The 20,189-nt window shown below is 45.1% G+C and overlaps 1 protein-coding gene across 2 annotated transcripts in view; it reads left to right on the top strand.

Annotated features, from left to right (window-relative positions):
* LOC139382515 (programmed cell death protein 10-like) overlaps positions 1 to 3,175 on the top strand; it is a 57,907-nt gene extending 54,732 nt beyond the window's left edge. Inside the window, exon 8 of one of the 2 annotated variants that reach the window (XM_071126607.1) lies at positions 1,613 to 3,175. In XM_071126607.1, coding sequence (XP_070982708.1) covers positions 1,613 to 1,694 — 82 coding nt within the window. In that variant the 3' untranslated portion in view covers positions 1,695 to 3,175. The remainder of the gene's footprint in view (positions 1 to 1,612) is intronic. The other variant, XM_071126606.1, reaches the window with a different exon arrangement.
* The last annotated feature ends 17,014 nt before the right edge of the window (positions 3,176 to 20,189 follow it).

Genomic DNA, 20,189 nt, shown 5'->3' with positions numbered 1-20,189 from the left:
CAGTTCCTCCCAACAGCCCAACTCCCGTTCCTCCCAACAGCCCAATGACAGAAGAGAGGGGCTGGAATCCTCGGTTACTGCAGATGGGGAATTTTGGTTCCCATGTCTGTATTGAGTTCAATACTAACGCAGGCCTCCACCGGTATTCCAGCTGAACGCATGCTATTCATAGAGCCAAAGGATTCTCTATTCATCATCAAGCAAAGAGCATTTGAAATGCACTGTACTGCTACCTAGTAGCCTATATTCATTGCCAGATAGACATTTTGCTTTACTGTCTAGGGGGCTGTCCATGGTGCTGATAAGGGGCTGTCTAGGGGGCTGTCTAGGGGGCTGTCCATGGTGCTGATAAGGGGCTGTCCATGGTGCTGATAAGGGGCTGTCTAGGGGGCTGTCCATGGTGCTGATAAGGGGCTGTCTAGGGGGCTGTCTAGGGTGCTGATAAGGGGCTGTCCATGGTGCTGATAAGGGGCTGTCTAGGGGGCTGTCTAGGGGGCTGATAAGGGGCTGTCCATGGTGCTGATAAGGGGCTGTCTAGGGGGCTGTCTAGGGGGCTGTCCATGGTGCTGATAAGGGGCTGTCTAGGGTGCTGATAAGGGGCTGTCCATGGTGCTGATAAGGGGCTGTCTAGGGGGCTGATAAGGGGCTGTCCATGGTGCTGATAAGGGGCTGTCTAGGGGGCTGTCCATGGTGCTGATAAGGGGCTGTCCATGGTGCTGATAAGGGGCTGTCTAGGGGGCTGTCCATGGTGCTGATAAGGGGCTGTCTAGGGGCTGTCCATGGTGCTGATAAGGGGCTGTCTAGGGGGCTGTCCATGGTGCTGATAAGGGGCTGTCCATGGTGCTGATAAGGGGCTGTCTAGGGGGCTGTCCATGGTGCTGATAAGGGGCTGTCCATGGTGCTGATAAGGGGCTGTCTAGGGGGCTGTCCATGGTGCTGATAAGGGGCTGTCTAGGGGGCTGTCTAGGGGGCTGATAAGGGGCTGTCCATGGTGCTGATAAGGGGCTGTCTAGGGGGCTGTCTAGGGGGCTGTCCATGGTGCTGATAAGGGGCTGTCTAGGGGGCTGTCTAGGGGGCTGATAAGGGGCTGTCCATGGTGCTGATAAGAAGATGTCTAGGGGGCTGATAAGGGGCTGTCCATGGTGCTGATAAGGGGCTGTCCATGGTGCTGATAAGGGGCTGTCCATGGTGCTGATAAGGGGCTGTCCATGGTGCTGATAAGGGGCTGTCCATGGTGCTGATAAAGCACAGCGGAGATGGGTTACACATTTCACGTCAACCTGTCACTTCAAAAGCACCCAATGGTCGTTTGTCTCATCTTTTTGACTTGATTTATTGTCTTATAGTGTGATGTAAGCAGAATTTAATATCATTCTTTGTTTATTGTGGTCTGGTGCACTGCTTAGTAGAACATGTGACTGTGTGGCAGTAATGATAGTTGTTGTTTTCAGGGTGGTTTAATATGACCCATTGTGAAATCACATTTAGGGTTGATTCTCTGAAGCCTGACATTTCCACAGATCAAAGCACCGTATCAATCCCAGCGTACCATGGTTTCCTGTGACTGACACTGCCTTCCATGTGTATCCCTCTCTGTCCCGCTTGTTTCCAGGGCGATAAACGTGTTTGTCAGCGCGAACAGGCTCATCCACCAAACCAACCTAATACTCCAGACCTTCAAGACCGTGACATAGACTGGGCTTAACCACACCAACCCAGGCTTTTATCAGAGGACAGGAAACCCTTTATGTGTACAATGTTCAGATTCTGTTTCTGGGACTGTATCATTTATAAGTCTTGCTTCAAGAGGGAGATAATTTAGAGTTGCAGGCGGCCAGATTATAATTAAATTGACAGAGATTTTATTTTATTTTATTGTATTTTTTTCCACCAGGATCATGCTATCTCCACAGAGTATCTCATGTCATGCTATCTCCACAGAGTATCTCATGTCATGCTATCTCCACAGAGTATCTCATGTCATGCTATCGCCACAGAGCATCTCATGTCATGCTATCGCCACAGAGCATCTCATGTCATGCTATCTCCACAGAGTATCTCATGTCATGCTATCGCCACAGAGCATCTCATGTCATGCTATCTCCACAGAGTATCTCATGTCATGCTATCTCCACAGAGTATCTCATGTCATGCTATCGCCACAGAGCATCTCATGTCATGCTATCGCCACAGAGTATCTCATGTCATGCTATCTCCACAGAGTATCTCATGTCATGCTATCGCCACAGAGCATCTCATGTCATGCTATCGCCACAGAGTATCTCATGTCATGCTATCGCCACAGAGCATCTCATGTCATGCTATCTCCACAGAGCATCTCATGTCATGCTATCGCCACAGAGTATCTCATGTCATGCTATCGCCACAGAGCATCTCATGTCATGCTATCTCCACAGAGCATCTCATGTCATGCTATCTCCACAGAGCATCTCATGTCATGCTATCTCCACAGAGTATCTCATGTCATGCTATCGCCACAGAGCATCTCATGTCATGCTATCTCCACAGAGTATCTCATGTCATGCTATCTCCACAGAGTATCTCATGTCATGCTATCTCCACAGAGTATCTCATGTCATGCTATCTCCACAGAGTATCTCATGTCATGCTATCGCCACAGAGTATCTCATGTCATGCTATCGCCACAGAGCATCTCATGTCATGCTATCGCCACAGAGTATCTCATGTCATGCTATCGCCACAGAGCATCTCATGTCATGCTATCTCCACAGAGTATCTCATGTCATGCTATCTCCACAGAGCATCTCATGTCATGCTATCTCCACAGAGTATCTCATGTCATGCTATCTCCACAGAGTATCTCATGTCATGCTATCTCCACAGAGTATCTCATGTCATGCTATCTCCACAGAGTATCTCATGTCATGCTATCTCCACAGAGCATCTCATGTCATGCTATCTCCACAGAGCATCTCATGTCATGCTATCGCCACAGAGTATCTCATGTCATGCTATCTCCACAGAGCATCTCATATCATGCTATCTCCACAGAGCATCTCATGTCATGCTATCGCCACAGAGCATCTCATGTCATGCTATCGCCACAGAGTATCTCATGTCATGCTATCTCCACAGAGTATCTCATGTCATGCTATCGCCACAGAGTATCTCATGTCATGCTATCTCCACAGAGTATCTCATGTCATGCTATCTCCACAGAGCATCTCATGTCATGCTATCTCCACAGAGTATCTCATGTCATGCTATCTCCACAGAGCATCTCATGTCATGCTATCTCCACAGAGCATCTCATGTCATGCTATCTCCACAGAGCATCTCATGTCATGCTATCGCCACAGAGTATCTCATGTCATGCTATCTCCACAGAGTATCTCATGTCATGCTATCTCCACAGAGCATCTCATGTCATGCTATCTCCACAGAGTATCTCATGTCATGCTATCTCCACAGAGCATCTCATGTCATGCTATCTCCACAGAGCATCTCATGTCATGCTATCTCCACAGAGTATCTCATGTCATGCTATCTCCACAGAGTATCTCATGTCATGCTATCTCCACAGAGCATCTCATGTCATGCTATCGCCACAGAGTATCTCATGTCATGCTATCTCCACAGAGCATCTCATGTCATGCTATCGCCACAGAGTATCTCATGTCATGCTATCTCCACAGAGCATCTCATATCATGCTATCTCCACAGAGCATCTCATGTCATGCTATCGCCACAGAGCATCTCATGTCATGCTATCGCCACAGAGTATCTCATGTCATGCTATCTCCACAGAGTATCTCATGTCATGCTATCGCCACAGAGTATCTCATGTCATGCTATCTCCACAGAGTATCTCATGTCATGCTATCTCCACAGAGTATCTCATGTCATGCTATCTCCACAGAGCATCTCATGTCATGCTATCTCCACAGAGTATCTCATGTCATGCTATCTCCACAGAGTATCTCATGTCATGCTATCTCCACAGAGTATCTCATGTCATGCTATCTCCACAGAGTATCTCATGTCATGCTATCTCCACAGAGTATCTCATGTCATGCTATCTCCACAGAGTATCTCATGTCATGCTATCTCCACAGAGTATCTCATGTCATGCTATCTCCACAGAGCATCTCATGTCATGCTATCTCCACAGAGCATCTCATGTCATACTATCGCCACAGAGTATCTCATGTCATGCTATCTCCACAGAGCATCTCATATCATGCTATCTCCACAGAGCATCTCATGTCATGCTATCGCCACAGAGCATCTCATGTCATGCTATCGCCACAGAGTATCTCATGTCATGCTATCTCCACAGAGTATCTCATGTCATGCTATCGCCACAGAGTATCTCATGTCATGCTATCTCCACAGAGTATCTCATGTCATGCTATCTCCACAGAGTATCTCATGTCATGCTATCTCCACAGAGCATCTCATGTCATGCTATCTCCACAGAGTATCTCATGTCATGCTATCTCCACAGAGTATCTCATGTCATGCTATCTCCACAGAGTATCTCATGTCATGCTATCTCCACAGAGTATCTCATGTCATGCTATCTCCACAGAGTATCTCATGTCATGCTATCTCCACAGAGTATCTCATGTCATGCTATCTCCACAGAGTATCTCATGTCATGCTATCTCCACAGAGCATCTCATGTCATGCTATCTCCACAGAGCATCTCATGTCATGCTATCGCCACAGAGTATCTCATGTCATGCTATCTCCACAGAGTATCTTATGTTAAAGATCCTCTCATTTATTTTTACTTGCTCTCACTTTGTCCATGTGGAAGCCAAAAGACGAGGCCTTAACGTGGCCATGGAGTCATTCCTTAACGGATGCTAAATGGTTCATACGGGGGATGGTTTCTGTGTTTTGAAAGTTACATATCTTGAAAACTTGATTGCTGTTGCTATGTCAACAATGGACTAATGAAACAAATACCAAAATATGTTTTTTGGGTGGAGTTGTCCTTTAAGCCAGGTGTAAATACAAGCACTTCTGCTTTTTTCACATTCTAACTTGAACAATGAGACATGATGATGATTATGATGATGGTTCAAGTTGTATATTTAACAGCTATTCGGTTGCAAAATGTTAAAATAAATAGTTTTAAACATTTTGGTAAGATTTTAAAAAGTTTTTTGTTTGTTTTGCCTTTCCCATGTAAAATAGGTATTTATTTCTTCCCTGTGTGACAGTGGATTTGCCATGGTGGAATTAAGAATCTATTCTTGGTCTGTACCTGTTTCCATCAGTCTGTTAATCCCATTCTGAAAGCGTTAATTCTTAAACGTTTATTATTGAAATCACTGAGACCTCATTTCTGATCCTGCCGCTGTTGATGACGGCGTTTATCAGCTCATTCAGAGACGTGTGTGTGTGTGTGTGTGTGTAAAATGATTCCCAAGAGAGTATATCTCAGTGTTTCATTTGACTGTGTTAGGTGTAAAACTGTTAAATGAGCAGCTGGACATTTAGGGTGTGTGTGTGTGTGTTCACATTCACCATTAGGAGGGGTAGGGGGTGTAACAAAGGGATTTGGAAACTCGTAAAACTAAACTGTTCTCTCCGCCTCCATCTTGTGTGTGTTTTCGTAGGTGTCTGTGCATGTGGTGGAGTGATTAAAGCAATTGGTGAAGTTACTGTGTTGCTATGCTGAACATGTTACTGTGGGGGTGGGGTGGGGTGGGGGGGGGGCATTGTGAATAGACCACAGAAACTGCCTGCTGGCCACACGAACACAAGCCTCACTCGGTTGTTGCCAGGAGACATTAGCTCCAGGCTTTGAGAGATGAGCATAATAAAATAATAGTGGAGGGTTTATTTGCCACTGTTATGGCTACTGGTGGCAGTGACTGTTTTACAGTACTGGAAGATTGCTAGGATTCATGTTGGTTGCACTTTTATTTAACCCTTATTTTACCAGGTAAGTTGACTGAGAACACGTTCTCATTTACAGCAACAACCTGGGGAATAGTTACAGGGGAGAAGAATGAGCCAATTGGAAGCTGGGGATAATTAGGTGTCCAGGATGGTATGAGGACCAGATTGGGAATTTAGCCGGGACATGTTAACACCCCTGCTCTTACGATGAGGGCCATGGGCACTTTCGATCAGAGAGTCAGCACACCCGAGGAAAGACCAGAGGAAAGAGTGCCTACCTACTGGCCCTCCAACACCACTTCCAGCAGCATCTGGTCTCCCATCTAGTGACAGACCAGGACCAACCCAGCTCAAGATCCAGCATTGGGATGCAGGGTGGTATGCTGCTGGGTGCTACTGGCAACCCTATCCTATATTTGACAATGGTGGTGTGAGGGGCAAAGTGAAGAACACAAGCTGTGGGAAAATAATTCAGACACTTGGGATAAATTCAAACCAAACACTATGTTGAAGCCTTGTTTGGAGTGCTTTACTGAATGGTTGGAAAACAGCTCTGAAGACCAACCTCTTTAAGGAGAGGAGACCCAGTCATACTGTACACAAAGGGTCAGCAGAACACCATGTGACTGTATGGTTGAAGGTAGACTGAGTGAAAATATACACGCAACATGTAAAAGCGTTTTGTGAGCTGAAATAAAAGATCCCAGAAATTGTTCCTACGCACAAACATATTATTTCGTGCCCAAATATGTTAACATCCCTGTTAGTGAGCATCGCTTGTGCCAAGATAAATCCATCCACCTGACAGGTGTGGCATATCAAGAAGCTGATTAAACAGCATGATCATTACACAGGTGCACATTGTGCTGGGGACAATAAAAGGCCCCTTTAAAACACAATGCCAATGTGTTGTGAACAGAGTGCCCCACGGTGGCGGTGGGGTTATGCTATGGGCAGGAATAAACTACGGACAACGAACACAACAGCGTTTTATCGGTGGCCATTTGAATGCCCAGAGATACCGTGATGAGATCCTGAGGCCCATTGTCGTGCCATTCCTCCGCCGCCATCACCTCATGTTTCAGCATGATAATGCACGGCCCCATGTCACAAGGATCTGTACACAATTCCCGCAAGCTGAAAATGTCCCAGGTCTTCCATGGCCTGCATACTCACCAGACATGTCACCCATCGAGCGTGTTTGGGATGCTCTGGATCCAGGGACTTTGTTAAAGCCATTGAAGAGGAGTGGGACGACATTCCACAGGCCACAATCAACAGCCTGATCAACTATATGCGAAGGAGATGTGTCGTGCTGCATGAGGCAATTGGGGGTCACACCAGATACTGACTGGTTTTCTGATCCTACCTATTTATCTGTGACCAACCGATGCATATCTGTATTCCCAGTCATGTGAAATCCATAGATTAGGGCCTAATGAATTTATTTGAATTGACTGTGACTGATTTCCTTATATGAATTGTAACTAAGTAAAATCTTTGAAAATGTCGCATGTTCGCATTTATATTTTTGTTCAGTATACGTGTACTGTATGTGCAATGTATGTATGTGTAAAAGGTATTGAAGGTAGGGGCACCACTTTGGTTTAGGAGGACATGGCGGGGGGTCTGGGGCTCCTCCTCAAGAATGGTAATTTCCTGCATTTGTACACAATTCAATATGCCGTCTCTAGTTAGATCAAACATGCCCACGGTCATCAAGCTAGGTAAGATGATTAAATATGTTTAAGTGATTTAATAAGACTGAACAATAATCAATAATAAATATTGTGTTGCACCTTTTAATCAACAGCCTTACAAATGAACAACTCTTGAAAATAAAAATGAAGACATCCTCTATCTCTGCATGACTGGAGCCAAGCTTCCTGCCATCCAGGACCTCTATACCAGGCGGTGTCAGAGGAAGGTCCTAAAAATTAAGGAAGGCCACAATCATTCAGATTTGCCACCAATGCTCCTTATAGGACACATCACTGTCCTCTATACTCCTCTGTAAACTGGTCATCTCTGTATACCTGTCGCAAGACCCACTGGTTGATGCTTATTTATAAAACCCTCTTTAGGCCTCAGTCCCCCCTATCTGAGATATCTACTGCAGCCCTCATCCTCCACATACAACACCCGTTCTGCAGGTCACATTCTGTTAAAGATCCCCAAAGCACACACATCCCTGGGTCGCTTTCAGTTCGCTGCAGCCAGCGACTGGAACGAGCTGCAACAAACACTCAAACTGGAATGTTTTATCTCAATCTCTTCATTCAAGGACTCAATCATAGACACTCTTAACTGACAGTTGTGTCTGCTTTGTGTGATGTATTGTTGTCTCTACCTTCTTGCCCTTTGTGCTGTTGTCTGTGCCCAACAATGTTTGTACCCTGTTTTGTGCTCCTACCATGTTGTGCTGTTACCATGCTGTGTCGTCATGTGCTGCTGCCATGTTGTGGTGCTACCATGTTGTGTCGTCATGTGCTGCTGCCATGTTGTGGTGCTGCCATGTTGTGTTGTCATGTGCTGCTGCCATGTTGTGGTGCTACCATGTTGTGTTGATACCATGTTTTGCTGTTACAATGCTGTGTCGTCATGTGCTGCTACCATGTTGTGTTGTTACCATGCTGTGTTGTCATGTTTTGTTGCTGCCATGTTGTGTTGTTACCATGCTGTGTTGTCATGTTTTGTTGCTGCCATGTTGTGTTGTTACCATGCTGTGTTGTCATGTGCTGCTGCCATGTTGTGTTGTTACCATGCTGTGTTGTCATGTGTTGTTGCTGCCATGTTGTGCTGTTACCATGCTGTGTTGTCATGTGTTGTTGCTGCCATGTTGTGCTGTTACCATGCTGTGTTGTCATGTGCTGCTGCCATGTTGTGTTGTTACCATGCTGTGTTGTCATGTGCTGCTGCCATGTTGTGCTGTTACCATGCTGTGTTGTCATGTGCTGCTGCCATGTTGTGCTGTTACCATGCTGTGTTGTCATGTGCTGCTACCATGTTGTGCTGTTACCATGCTGTGTCGTCATGTGCTGCTACCATGTTGAGTTGTTACCATGCTGTGTTGTCATGTTTTGTTGCTGCCATGTTGTGTTGTTACCATGCTGTGTTGTCATGTGCTGCTGCCATGTTGTGTTGTTGCCATGCTGTGTTGTCATGTGCTGCTGCCATGTTGTGTTGTTACCATGCTGTGTTGTCATGTGTTGCTGCCATGTTGTGTTGTCATCTAACGCCATGCCGAAACCAGACGCGTGTCACACCAAACGTGATCACGACATGCAGGTTGAAATATCAAAACAAAACTCTGAACAAATTATATTAATTTGGGGACAGGTCGAAAAGCATTAAACATTTATGACAATTTAGCTAGCTTGCAGTTGCTAGCTAACTTGTCCTATTTAGATAGCTAGCTTGCAGTTGCTAGCTAACTTGTCCTATTTAGATAGCTAGCTTACTGTTGCTAGCTAACTTGTCCTATTTAGATAGCTAGCTTACTGTTGCTAGCTAATTTGTCCTGGGATATACACATTGAGTTGTTATTTTACCTGAAATGCACAAGGTCCTCTACTCCAACAATTAATCCACACATAAAACAGTCAACTGAATCGTTTCTAGTCATCTCTCTTCCTTACAGTTTTTTTCTTCTTTGGACTTTATATGGTGATTGGCAGCTAACTTTCATAATAAGGTGTATTACCATAACAGACCTCAGTTCATCTTTCAATCACCTACGTGGGTATAACCAATGATTGTATTGAAAACACATTTTTTTCCCTGCATTACTCACACTTCACATTCACACTTCATCTTCAGTTGTCTTCCTCTTCTAGTTTCGCCTGAGAGTTTAAGTGTGTCTAGTATGTGTGGTTTCATTGAAATAGAGTATGCTGCCTACAGAGTATGTTGCCTACAGCTGCCTACAGAGTATGCTGCCTACAAAGTATGCTGCCTACAGAGTATGCTGCCTACAAAGTATGCTGCCTACAGAGTATGCTGCCTACAGGGTATGCTGCCTACAGAGTATGCTGCCTACAGCTGCCTACAGAGTATGCTGCCACAGCTGCCTACAGAGTATGCTGCCTACAGAGTGTGCTGCCTACAGAGTATGCTGCCTACAGCTGCCTACAGAGTATGCTGCCTACAGAGTATGCTGCCTACAGCTGCCTACAGAGTATGCTGCCTACAGAGTATGTTGCCTACAGAGTATGCTGCCTACAGCTGTTCAGTGTATGCTGCCTACAGCTGCCTACAGAGTATGCTGCCTACAGAGTATGCTGCCTACAGCTGCCTACAGAGTATGCTGCCTACAGAGTATGCCTCCTACAGCTGCCTACAGAGTGTGCTGCCTACAGAGTATGCTGCCTACAGAGTAGGCTGCCTACAGAGTATGCTGCCTACAGACTATGCTGCCTACAGGGTATGCTGCCTACAGACTATGCTGCCTACAGCTGCCTACAGAGTATGCTGCCTACAGCTGCCTACAGAGTATGCTGCCTACAGAGTATGCTGCCTACAGAGTATGCTGCCTACAGAGTGTGCTGCCTACAGAGTATGCTGCCTACAGAGTATGCTGCCTACAGCTGCCTACAGAGTATGCTGCCTACAGCTTCCTACATAGTATGCTGCCTACAGAGCATGCTGCCTACAGCTGCCTACAGAGTATGCTGCCTACAGAGTATGCTGCCTACAGTTGCCTACAGAGTATGCTGCCTACAGCTGCCTACAGAGTATGCTGCCTACAGCTGCCTACAGAGTATGCTCCCTACAGAGTATGCTGCCTACAGCTGCCTACAGAGTATGCTGCCTACAGAGTATGCTGCCTACAGTTGCCTACAGAGTATGCTGCCTACAGCTGCCTACAGAGTATGCTGCCTACAGAGTATGCTGCCTACATGGCCAGAGAATCACGTGGTAGTTATTTGTATCATTTATTTACTTTTTTTTAAAACTAGGCAAGTCAGTTTAGAACAAATTCTTATTTTCAATAACGGCCTACCGGGGAACAGTGGGTTAACTGCCTTGTTAAGGAGCAGAACGACAGATTTTTTTTCCTTGTCAGCTCGGGGATTCGATCTTGCAACCTTCCGGTTACTAGTTCAACGCTCTACTAGTTCAACCTGCCGGCCCAAAGTTAACTTAAATATGATTAGACTGTAGTTTACTACAGTGTCTGTAAATAAATATTGCTATTGGAAAGAAGTGGAGGGTGCTCAACCAACCTGAGTCGAAGGGCAGTCAAAAAATGTAATCATCATTGAAAAGGAAAAGCATGCAACCTATGGACAAATTAGCTAGCAAGCTAGTTAGCTAAATTGCCATGAATGTTTAATACCTTTTTTTGTCCGGTTCCCAAATTAATATAGTTGTTTCAGAGTTTGTTTTTTAAATATTTCAACCTGTGTGTTTTGATCGCGTCTGGTGTGGACGGACAAACATGCGGGCGATGGAGCACGCGGACGGTCCAATCAGCATGCAACCTATGTTCCTGTCTTGAATTGATGGGTAGACCTAAAGTAGACATATGAGTGATTTAGACGGTAGTTGACGCTGTATCTCAGCGATCACACAAACAGCTGTTTTTCATTCCCTCGTTGTAACTTTTAGATGATTGACAGCCGGCTGTGACCCTGTCGGACTGGAAAACATGGAGAGCAGGCTGAGCATGGAGGAGTATGAGAAACTGCAGAGCCTCTTTCTGGTGAGTGGGTATGACCATGGAAATGACACAGTAGACTCACACAGGCACTCATGCATGCACGCACACACACACACCCTGTTGACCTCTGATGACCTCTGTTGTGGGGTGACAGTGGAGCAGGTGTGTCCTTCTCCAGGGGCAGAGTCTATAGCCTGATCTGCAGTGAGACGTGGCTCCGGGAGGAGTACGGCCTCCTATTGGACAGTGTGGTCATCACTCAGGAGCAGCGTAGCCTGCTATTGGACAGTGGGGTCATCCCTCAGGAGCAGTGTTACCTGCTATTGGACAGTGGCGTCATCCCTCAGGAGCAGCGTAGCCTGCTATTGGACAGTGGGGTCATCCCTCAGGAGCAGTGTTACCTGCTATTGGACAGTGGCGTCATCCCTCAGGAGCAGCGTAGCCTGCTATTGGACAGTGGGGTCATCCCTCAGGAGCAGTGTTACCTGCTATTGGACAGTGGGGTCATCCCTCAGGAGCAGTGTTACCTGCTATTGGACAGTGGGGTCCTCCCTCAGGAGCAGTGTTACCTGCTATTGGACAGTGGGATCATCCCTCAGGAGCAGTGTTACCTGCTATTGGACAGTGGGATCATCCCTCAGGAGCAGTGTTACCTGCTATTGGACAGTGGGATCATCCCTCAGGAGCAGTGTTACCTGCTATTGGACAGTGGGGTCATCCCTCAGGAGCAGTGTTACCTGCTATTGGACACTGGGGTCCTCCCTCAGGAGCAGTGTTACCTGCTATTGGACAGTGGGATCATCCCTCAGGAGCAGTGTTACCTGCTATTGGACAGTGCTGACGAGCGAGGGGAGAGGAAAGTGGACTGGGAGAGGCTGACTTAGGAAAATTAAAAATAGGAAAATTAACGAGCAGCTACCGTGCCTCGCTTGAGACCTCCACGAACTCTGACCCCTCCACACCTTGACCCTGTCCAACAGGTAACACTAAGCACATCTGTAATGCTATAATGGTGCTAATAATTGAATAATTAAATAATAGTTTATAAGCTGCAATTAAGCATTTTATGGTATTCTCCATCGGTGGTTGTGTATTCACTACCTATGGACATCTCTATGGTTAACCCAGGTGGTGTACCTGCATAGTTCAGGCCGGTACCTTTCAGTGAATAAGGGGGCCGCGCTGGGGGTGTGGGCTGGGGAGGACCTCACCCCTTTCCAAACACACCGCTTCCACAATGGCTCTGAAAGGCCCAAAGATCTCTCAGTAACAGACGTGGTGGTGCTGTTCAACGTTCACATGGTCCAGTCCAACCTCTCCCTCTCCGTCTCTCTCTCTCTGTGGCTCTCTTTGTCTCTCTCTCTGTGTCTCTCTCTGTGGCTCTCTCTGTGTCTCTCTCTGTGTCTCTCTGTGTCTCTCTCTGTGTCTCTCTCTGTGTCTCTGTCTCTCCCTCTCTCTCTCTCTCTCTCTCTCTCGCTGTGGCTCTCTCTCTCTGTCTTTCTCTCTCTCTCGCTCTCTCTCGCTCTCTCTCGCTCTGTCTGTGTATCTATGACATGCTCTCCAAGCAGCAGTTTAGCTGCCAGTATAAACTACAGGTTCTGAGATACGTCCCCACAATGGGAGACAGGTGGGACGGGAGGGGGAGAGGAGAGGAGAGGGGAGGGGAGGGGGACAAGTGAGAGATGGGGCAAAACAAAGGAATAGGTGAGAGGGGAGGGGGAGAGACGAGACAGGGGAGGGGGGAGGCTGGTTGGTATAGTTTTCTGTTAATAATATAATAATCATAATAATAATTCTCATCATTAAATATGAATAATAATCATTATAATAATCATAATAATAATATAATATTAATAGTAATAATATTCATAATAATAATAATAATAAATATAATAACAATAATCATACTAATAATGATCATACTAATAATAGTAATAATAATCATTATAATAATAATATTCATTATAATAATAATAATAATAGTAATAATAATCATAATCACTCATCATCATCATAATAATAATCATTATAATAATCATCTTCATAATAACAACAATAATACTAATAATTATCATAGTAATAATAATTATCATAATCATAACAACAATCGTAATAATAAAATTCATGATAATCATAATCATAATAATCATTATCATAATTATATGAATAACACTCTTCATATTAATAATAATAATAATAATCAGCATACTAATAATAACCTATTGCTTGTGTTTTCGTGTGTCAATCCATGTCTGTGTGTGTGAGTGTTGTCCCAGATCAGAGCCATAGGCTTCAGGTCAGCTCAGATCTCCCAGAGACAGAATCTGCTGATATCATCGAGTGGGAGAAGTTAGTTCAAGGTCGCCATCGTTGTTGCTACACCCTCAGACACCGAGGTCACGGACACATCTGGGTACGCAGAGGGGATTTCTGTCCCCGAAACACATCCTTAGTCCTTCTGACCTGAGTGGCTTTCTACTGTTGGGAGAATCAATGACCACCAAGCAACATGTTCACACCAACACACCCTCCGACAAACAACATGTCCACACCAACACACCCTCGTACAAACAACATGTCCACACCAACACACCCTCGTACAAACAACATGTCCACACCAACACACCCTCGTACAAACAACATGTCCACACCAACACACCCTCGTACAAACAACATGTCCACACCAACACACCCTCGTACAAACAACATGTCCACACCAACACACCATCCGACAAACAACATGTCCACACCAACACACCCTCCGACAAACAACATGTCCACACCAACACACCATCCGACAAACAACATGTTCACACCAACACACCCTCCGACAAACAACATGTCCACACCAACACACCCTCGTACAAACAACATGTCCACACCAACACACCCTCGTACAAACAACATGTCCACACCAACACACCCTCCGACAAATAACATGTTCACACCAACACACCATCCGACAAACAACATGTCCACACCAACACACCCTCCGACAAATAACATGTCCACACCAACACACCATCCGACAAACAACATGTCCACACCAACACACCCTCCGACAAACAACATGTCCACAACAACACACCCTCCGACAAACACCATGTTCACACCAACACACCATCCGACAAACAACATGTCCACACCAACACACCATCCGACAAACAACATGTCCACATCAACACACCCTCTTACAAACAACATGTCCACAACAACACATCCTCTTACAAACAACATGTCCACATCAACACACCCTCTTACAAACAACATGTCCACATCAACACACCCTCTTACAAACAACATGTCCACACCAACACACCCTCCGACAAACAACATGTCCACATCAACACACCCTCCGACAAACAACATGTCCACATCAACACACCCTCCGACAAACAACATGTCCACATCAACACACCCTCTTACAAACAACATGTCCACACCAACACACCCTCGTACAAACAACATGTCCACACCAACACACCCTCGTACAAACAACATGTCCACACCAACACACCCTCCGACAAATAACATGTTCACACCAACACACCCTCCGACAAACAACATGTCCACATCAACCACCCTCCGACAAACAACATGTCCACACCAACACACCCTCCGACAAACAACATGTCCACATCAACACACCCTCCGACAAATAACATGTCCACACCAACACACCATCCGACAAACAACATGTCCACACCAACACACCCTCCGACAAACAACATGTCCACAACAACACACCCTCCGACAAACACCATGTCCACACCAACACACCATCCGACAAACAACATGTCCACATCAACACACCCTCTTACAAACAACATGTCCACAACAACACATCCTCTTACAAACAACATGTCCACATCAACACACCCTCTTACAAACAACATGTCCACATCAACACACCCTCTTACAAACAACATGTCCACACCAACACACCCTCCGACAAACAACATGTCCACATCAACACACCCTCCGACAAACAACATGTCCACACCAACACACCCTCCGACAAACAACATGTCCACATCAACACACCCTCCGACAAACAACATGTCCACACCAACACACCCTCCGACAAACAACATGTCCACATCAACACACCCTCCGACAAACAACATGTCCACACCAACACACCCTCGTACATAAACAAGCACACCTCTAATGAATTTGCCGACAGATCCCATTGATTAACATGTCGGTGTTGCCAGTTGATATTTCCCAGACTGCTTTCTGTTGACTTGCATAACCCCAGGCTCTTTGAAGTACACCACTATCAATTCATATGCAAATGAGCTAGGTTGGTAAAGTGCTTACTGCAGGAGGTAAAGTGATGCCTCAACACTTCTCAGTTTAGAGTCAGAATGTCAGCACCTCTGTCTGAATAACTAGCTGGGAGGATACGATGAGCCTGTTTTGATCCCTCTGTCCGAATGCAGACATCACACGCACGCACGCACACACACACACACACACACACACACACACACACACACACACACACACACTCACACACACACACACTCCCACTCCCCTTGGCACTTGCCATCACGAACCAACACACAGTGTCACCCTGAATGTCGGTCCGTGCCCTGACAAACACACTCACCTTAGCACCTGGGGTGACAGCCGTCCTCAGCTCTTACTCAGCCTGTCACCGCGGTTACAGGTTTTGCAGTGTCAAGGAAACACAATATGTCACGCGTCCACGGGCCCCCACTTGCTCCTAGTCACCAATTATACATAAACACAGACAGACACAGAGTAGACAGATCACCAATTAGCTGATTCAGGATAAAGACTCTTACCCCACACACACACACACACACACACACACTATACTATTACTATACTTCTGAGAACCAGCAATTGATTCCCATTCAAAAACCTATTTTCCCTAACCCTAAATGTAAATCTAACCCTAAACTTAACCCCCAATCCTAACCTTAACCCTGACCCCTAACCCTGAACCTGACTCCTAACCCTGAACCTAACGCCTAACCCTGAACCTGACCCCTAACCCTAATTGTCACCCTGAACGTTGGTCCGTGACAAACACACTCACCTTAGCACCTGGTCACGGGTTCTGCAGTGTCTCCACAGGACTCCTCATGCTCCTAGTCACCAATTACACATTCACAGAGAGAAGAGAGAGAAGGCTCCAGCCACCCAAAGACTGTTCTCTCTGGTACCGCACGGCAAGCGGTACCGATGCACCAGGTCTGGAACCAACAGGACCCTGAACAACTTTACCTTACAGTCTTATTCAAAAATCTATTCAAAATGTATTAAAACAACACAAAAAAGCTGGGAAAAAATAAAATATGACCTTTACATAATTATTCAGACCCTTTAGTCAGTACTTTGTTGAAGCACCTTTGGCAATGATTACAGCCTCGAGTCTTCTTGGGTATGACGCTACAAGCTTGGCACACCTGTATTTGAGGAGTTTCTCCCACTCTTCTCTGCAGATCCTCTCAAGCTCTGTCAGGTTGAATGGGGAGCGTCACTGCACAGCTATTTTCAGTTGTCTCCAACGATGTTTCGATTGGGTTCAAGTCCGGGCTCTGGCTGGGACACTCAAGGGCATTCAGAGACTTCTCCCGAAGCCACTCTTGCGTTGTCTTGGCTGTGTGCTTAGGATCGTTGTCCTGTTGGAAGGTGAACCTTCGCCCCAGTCTGGGGTCCTGAGTTCTCTGGAACAGGTTTTCATTACGGATCTCTCTGTACTTTGCTCTGTTCATCTTTCCCTCGATCCTTACTAGTCTCCCAGTCTCTGCTGCTGAAAAAAACATCCCCACAGCATGATGCTGCCACCACCATGCTTCACCATAGGGATGGTGTCAGGTTTCCCCCAGATGTGACGCTTGGCATTCAGGTCATCAGACCAGAGAATCTTGTTTCTCATGGTCAGAGTCCTTTAGGTGTCTTTTGGCAAACTCCAAGTAGGCTGTCATGTGCCTTTTACTGAGGAGTGGCTTCCGTCTGGGCACTCTACCATAAATGCCTTATTGGTGGAGTGCTGCAGAGATGGTTGTCCTTCTGGAAGGTTCTCCCATCTCCACAGAGGAACTCTGGAGCTCTGTCAGAGTGACCATCTGGTTCTTGGCCACCTCTCTGACCAAGGCCCATCCACCCCGATTGCTTAGTGTGGCTGGGCGCTCTAGGAAGAGTCTTGGTGGTTCCAAACTTCTTCCATTTAAGAATGATGGAGGCCACTGTGGTCTTGGAGACCTCCAGTGCTGCAGAAATGTTTTAGTACCCTTCACCAGATCTGTGCCTCGACCCAATCATCTTGGCGCTCTACGGACAATTCCTTCAACCCCATGGCTTGGTTTTTGCTCTGACATGCATTGTCAACTGTGGGACCTTATACAGACAGGTGTGTGCCTTTCCAAATAATTTCTAGTCAATTGAATTTACCACAGCTGGACTCCAATCAAGTTGTAGAAACATCTCAAGGATGATCAATGGAAACAGGATGCACCTGGGCTCACTTCCCGAACCTCATTGCAAAGGGTCTGAATACTTATGTAAATAATGTATTTCTGTTTTTGATATTTTACAAATTTGCAAATATTTCTAAAAACTGGTTTTCGGTTCTTCATGATGCGGTATTGTATGTAGATTGATGAGGAAATGTTGTTATTTAATCCATTTTAGAATAAGGCTGTTATGTAATAAAAAGTGGAAAAAGCCAAGGGGTCTGAATACTTTTCGAATGCACCGTATATGTACATATCTACCTTAATTACCTCATACCCTTGCACATTGACTCAGTACTGGTACCCAGTGTGTATCAGCATATAGCCAAGTTATACTGCTATCCCGTGTGTATCAGAATATAGCCAAATTATACTGCTACCCCGTGTGTATCAGCATATAGCCAAATTATACTGCTACCCCGTGTGTATCAGAATATAGCCAAATTATACTGCTACCCCGTGTGTATCAGAATATAGCCAAATTATACTGCTACCCCGTGTGTATCAGAATATAACCAAATTATACTGCTACCCCGTGTGTATCAGAATATAGCCAAATTATCATTACTTATTGTGTATTTATTCTTTGTGTATTTCTTTCTCTCTTTTCTCTCTGCATTGTTGTGACGGGTCCGTAAGTAAGTAAGCATTTCACTATTAGTCTACACCTGTTGTTTATGAAATGTGATGAATAACATTTGATGTGAAGACAGATGACCAGTTAGCTGATTCAGGATACCCTTTATTAAATACACTCTCTCACGTTTCTGGTCCCTACAAGTGTAGTTAAACACACCCACACAAACCCCTGCTGAGGGGGTCGTCCTCACGTGGGGGGAGAACAAGAACAAAAGATAAACAAACACAACAAATATGAAAACAAAAATCATTAACAAATGGGAACAGAGGAGCTGACAGGGGAACATAAAAAGGACTGGCTAATTGACATTTTACAGTCAGGATCTGTGTGTGTGTATATATATATATATATATATCTCTGTGTGTGTGTGTACCTCTGGGGTGAAAAGTGGTGTTCTTTTGAAGTTCATCCCCCTGCAGAAACAGTGACTGTTGATGATTAGACATGGGGGTGTATCTGCAGGCAGATGTGCGAGAGAGAGCAAAAAAACATAGAGACCCAGAAAACCTATGCCTTCACTATGGTGAATCACTAAAACAATACAGAAATACACTACGGATAAAGAAGGAACAGCACGTCAGAAATCAGTTCATTATAACCGAAGAATCCATAGACTCTAAATGCTTCTGGGAAAATTGGAAAACACTAAACAAACAACACGAAGAGTTATCTATCCAAAATGGAGATGTATGGGTAAACCACTTCTCCAAACTTTTTGGCCCTTTAACAAAGAACAAACAGCAAAAACATTTACATGATCAAAACAAATCTTATAATCAACTATTAACCTGTTTGGGGTAGGGGGCAGCATTTTCACTTTTGGATAAATAGCGTGCCCAAACTGAACTGCCTCCTACTCTGTCCCAGATCCTAATATATGCATATTATTATTAGTATTGGATTGAAAACACTCTGAAGTGTCTAAAACTGTTTGAATCTTGTCTGTGAGTATAACAAAACTTATTTAGCAGGTAAATCCCGAGGACAAACCATTCAGATTCTTTCTTTTTTTTTAAGTCACTGTCTTTTCAATATGGTTTCAGAATCCAGAATTCTAATCGACTTCCCTGCAGTTCCTACCGCTTCCACTGGATGTCACCAGTTTGTAGAAATTGGTTGAGGGTTTTTCCTTTGTGTAATGAAGAAGTACCATAGCCCAGAACGAACCTCACTTCATGTGTACCTTTTGATAGAGGCGCGTAACCAGAAAAGTAGCGTCAGTTTGTTTTGCTCCTGTATTGAACACAGATCATCCCGTCTGCAATTTGATCGATTATATACGTTTAGAAATACCTAAAGTTGTATTACAAAAGTAGTTTGAAATGTTTTGGCAAAGTTTACAGATAACTTTTGAGATATTTTGTAGCGACGTTGCATAAGTTGGAAGCGGTGTTTTTCTGGATCAAACGCGCCAAATAAATTGACATTTTGATATATATCGACGGAATTAATTGAACAAAAGGACCATTTGTGATGTTTATGGTACATATTGGAGTCC

The sequence above is a fragment of the Oncorhynchus clarkii genome, chromosome 24, assembly GCF_045791955.1.
Source record: "Oncorhynchus clarkii lewisi isolate Uvic-CL-2024 chromosome 24, UVic_Ocla_1.0, whole genome shotgun sequence".
Taxonomy (NCBI): Eukaryota; Metazoa; Chordata; class Actinopteri; order Salmoniformes; family Salmonidae; genus Oncorhynchus; species Oncorhynchus clarkii.
The sequence above is the reverse complement of the archived record's forward strand: the minus strand, read 5'-3'. Positions and strand labels throughout refer to the sequence as shown.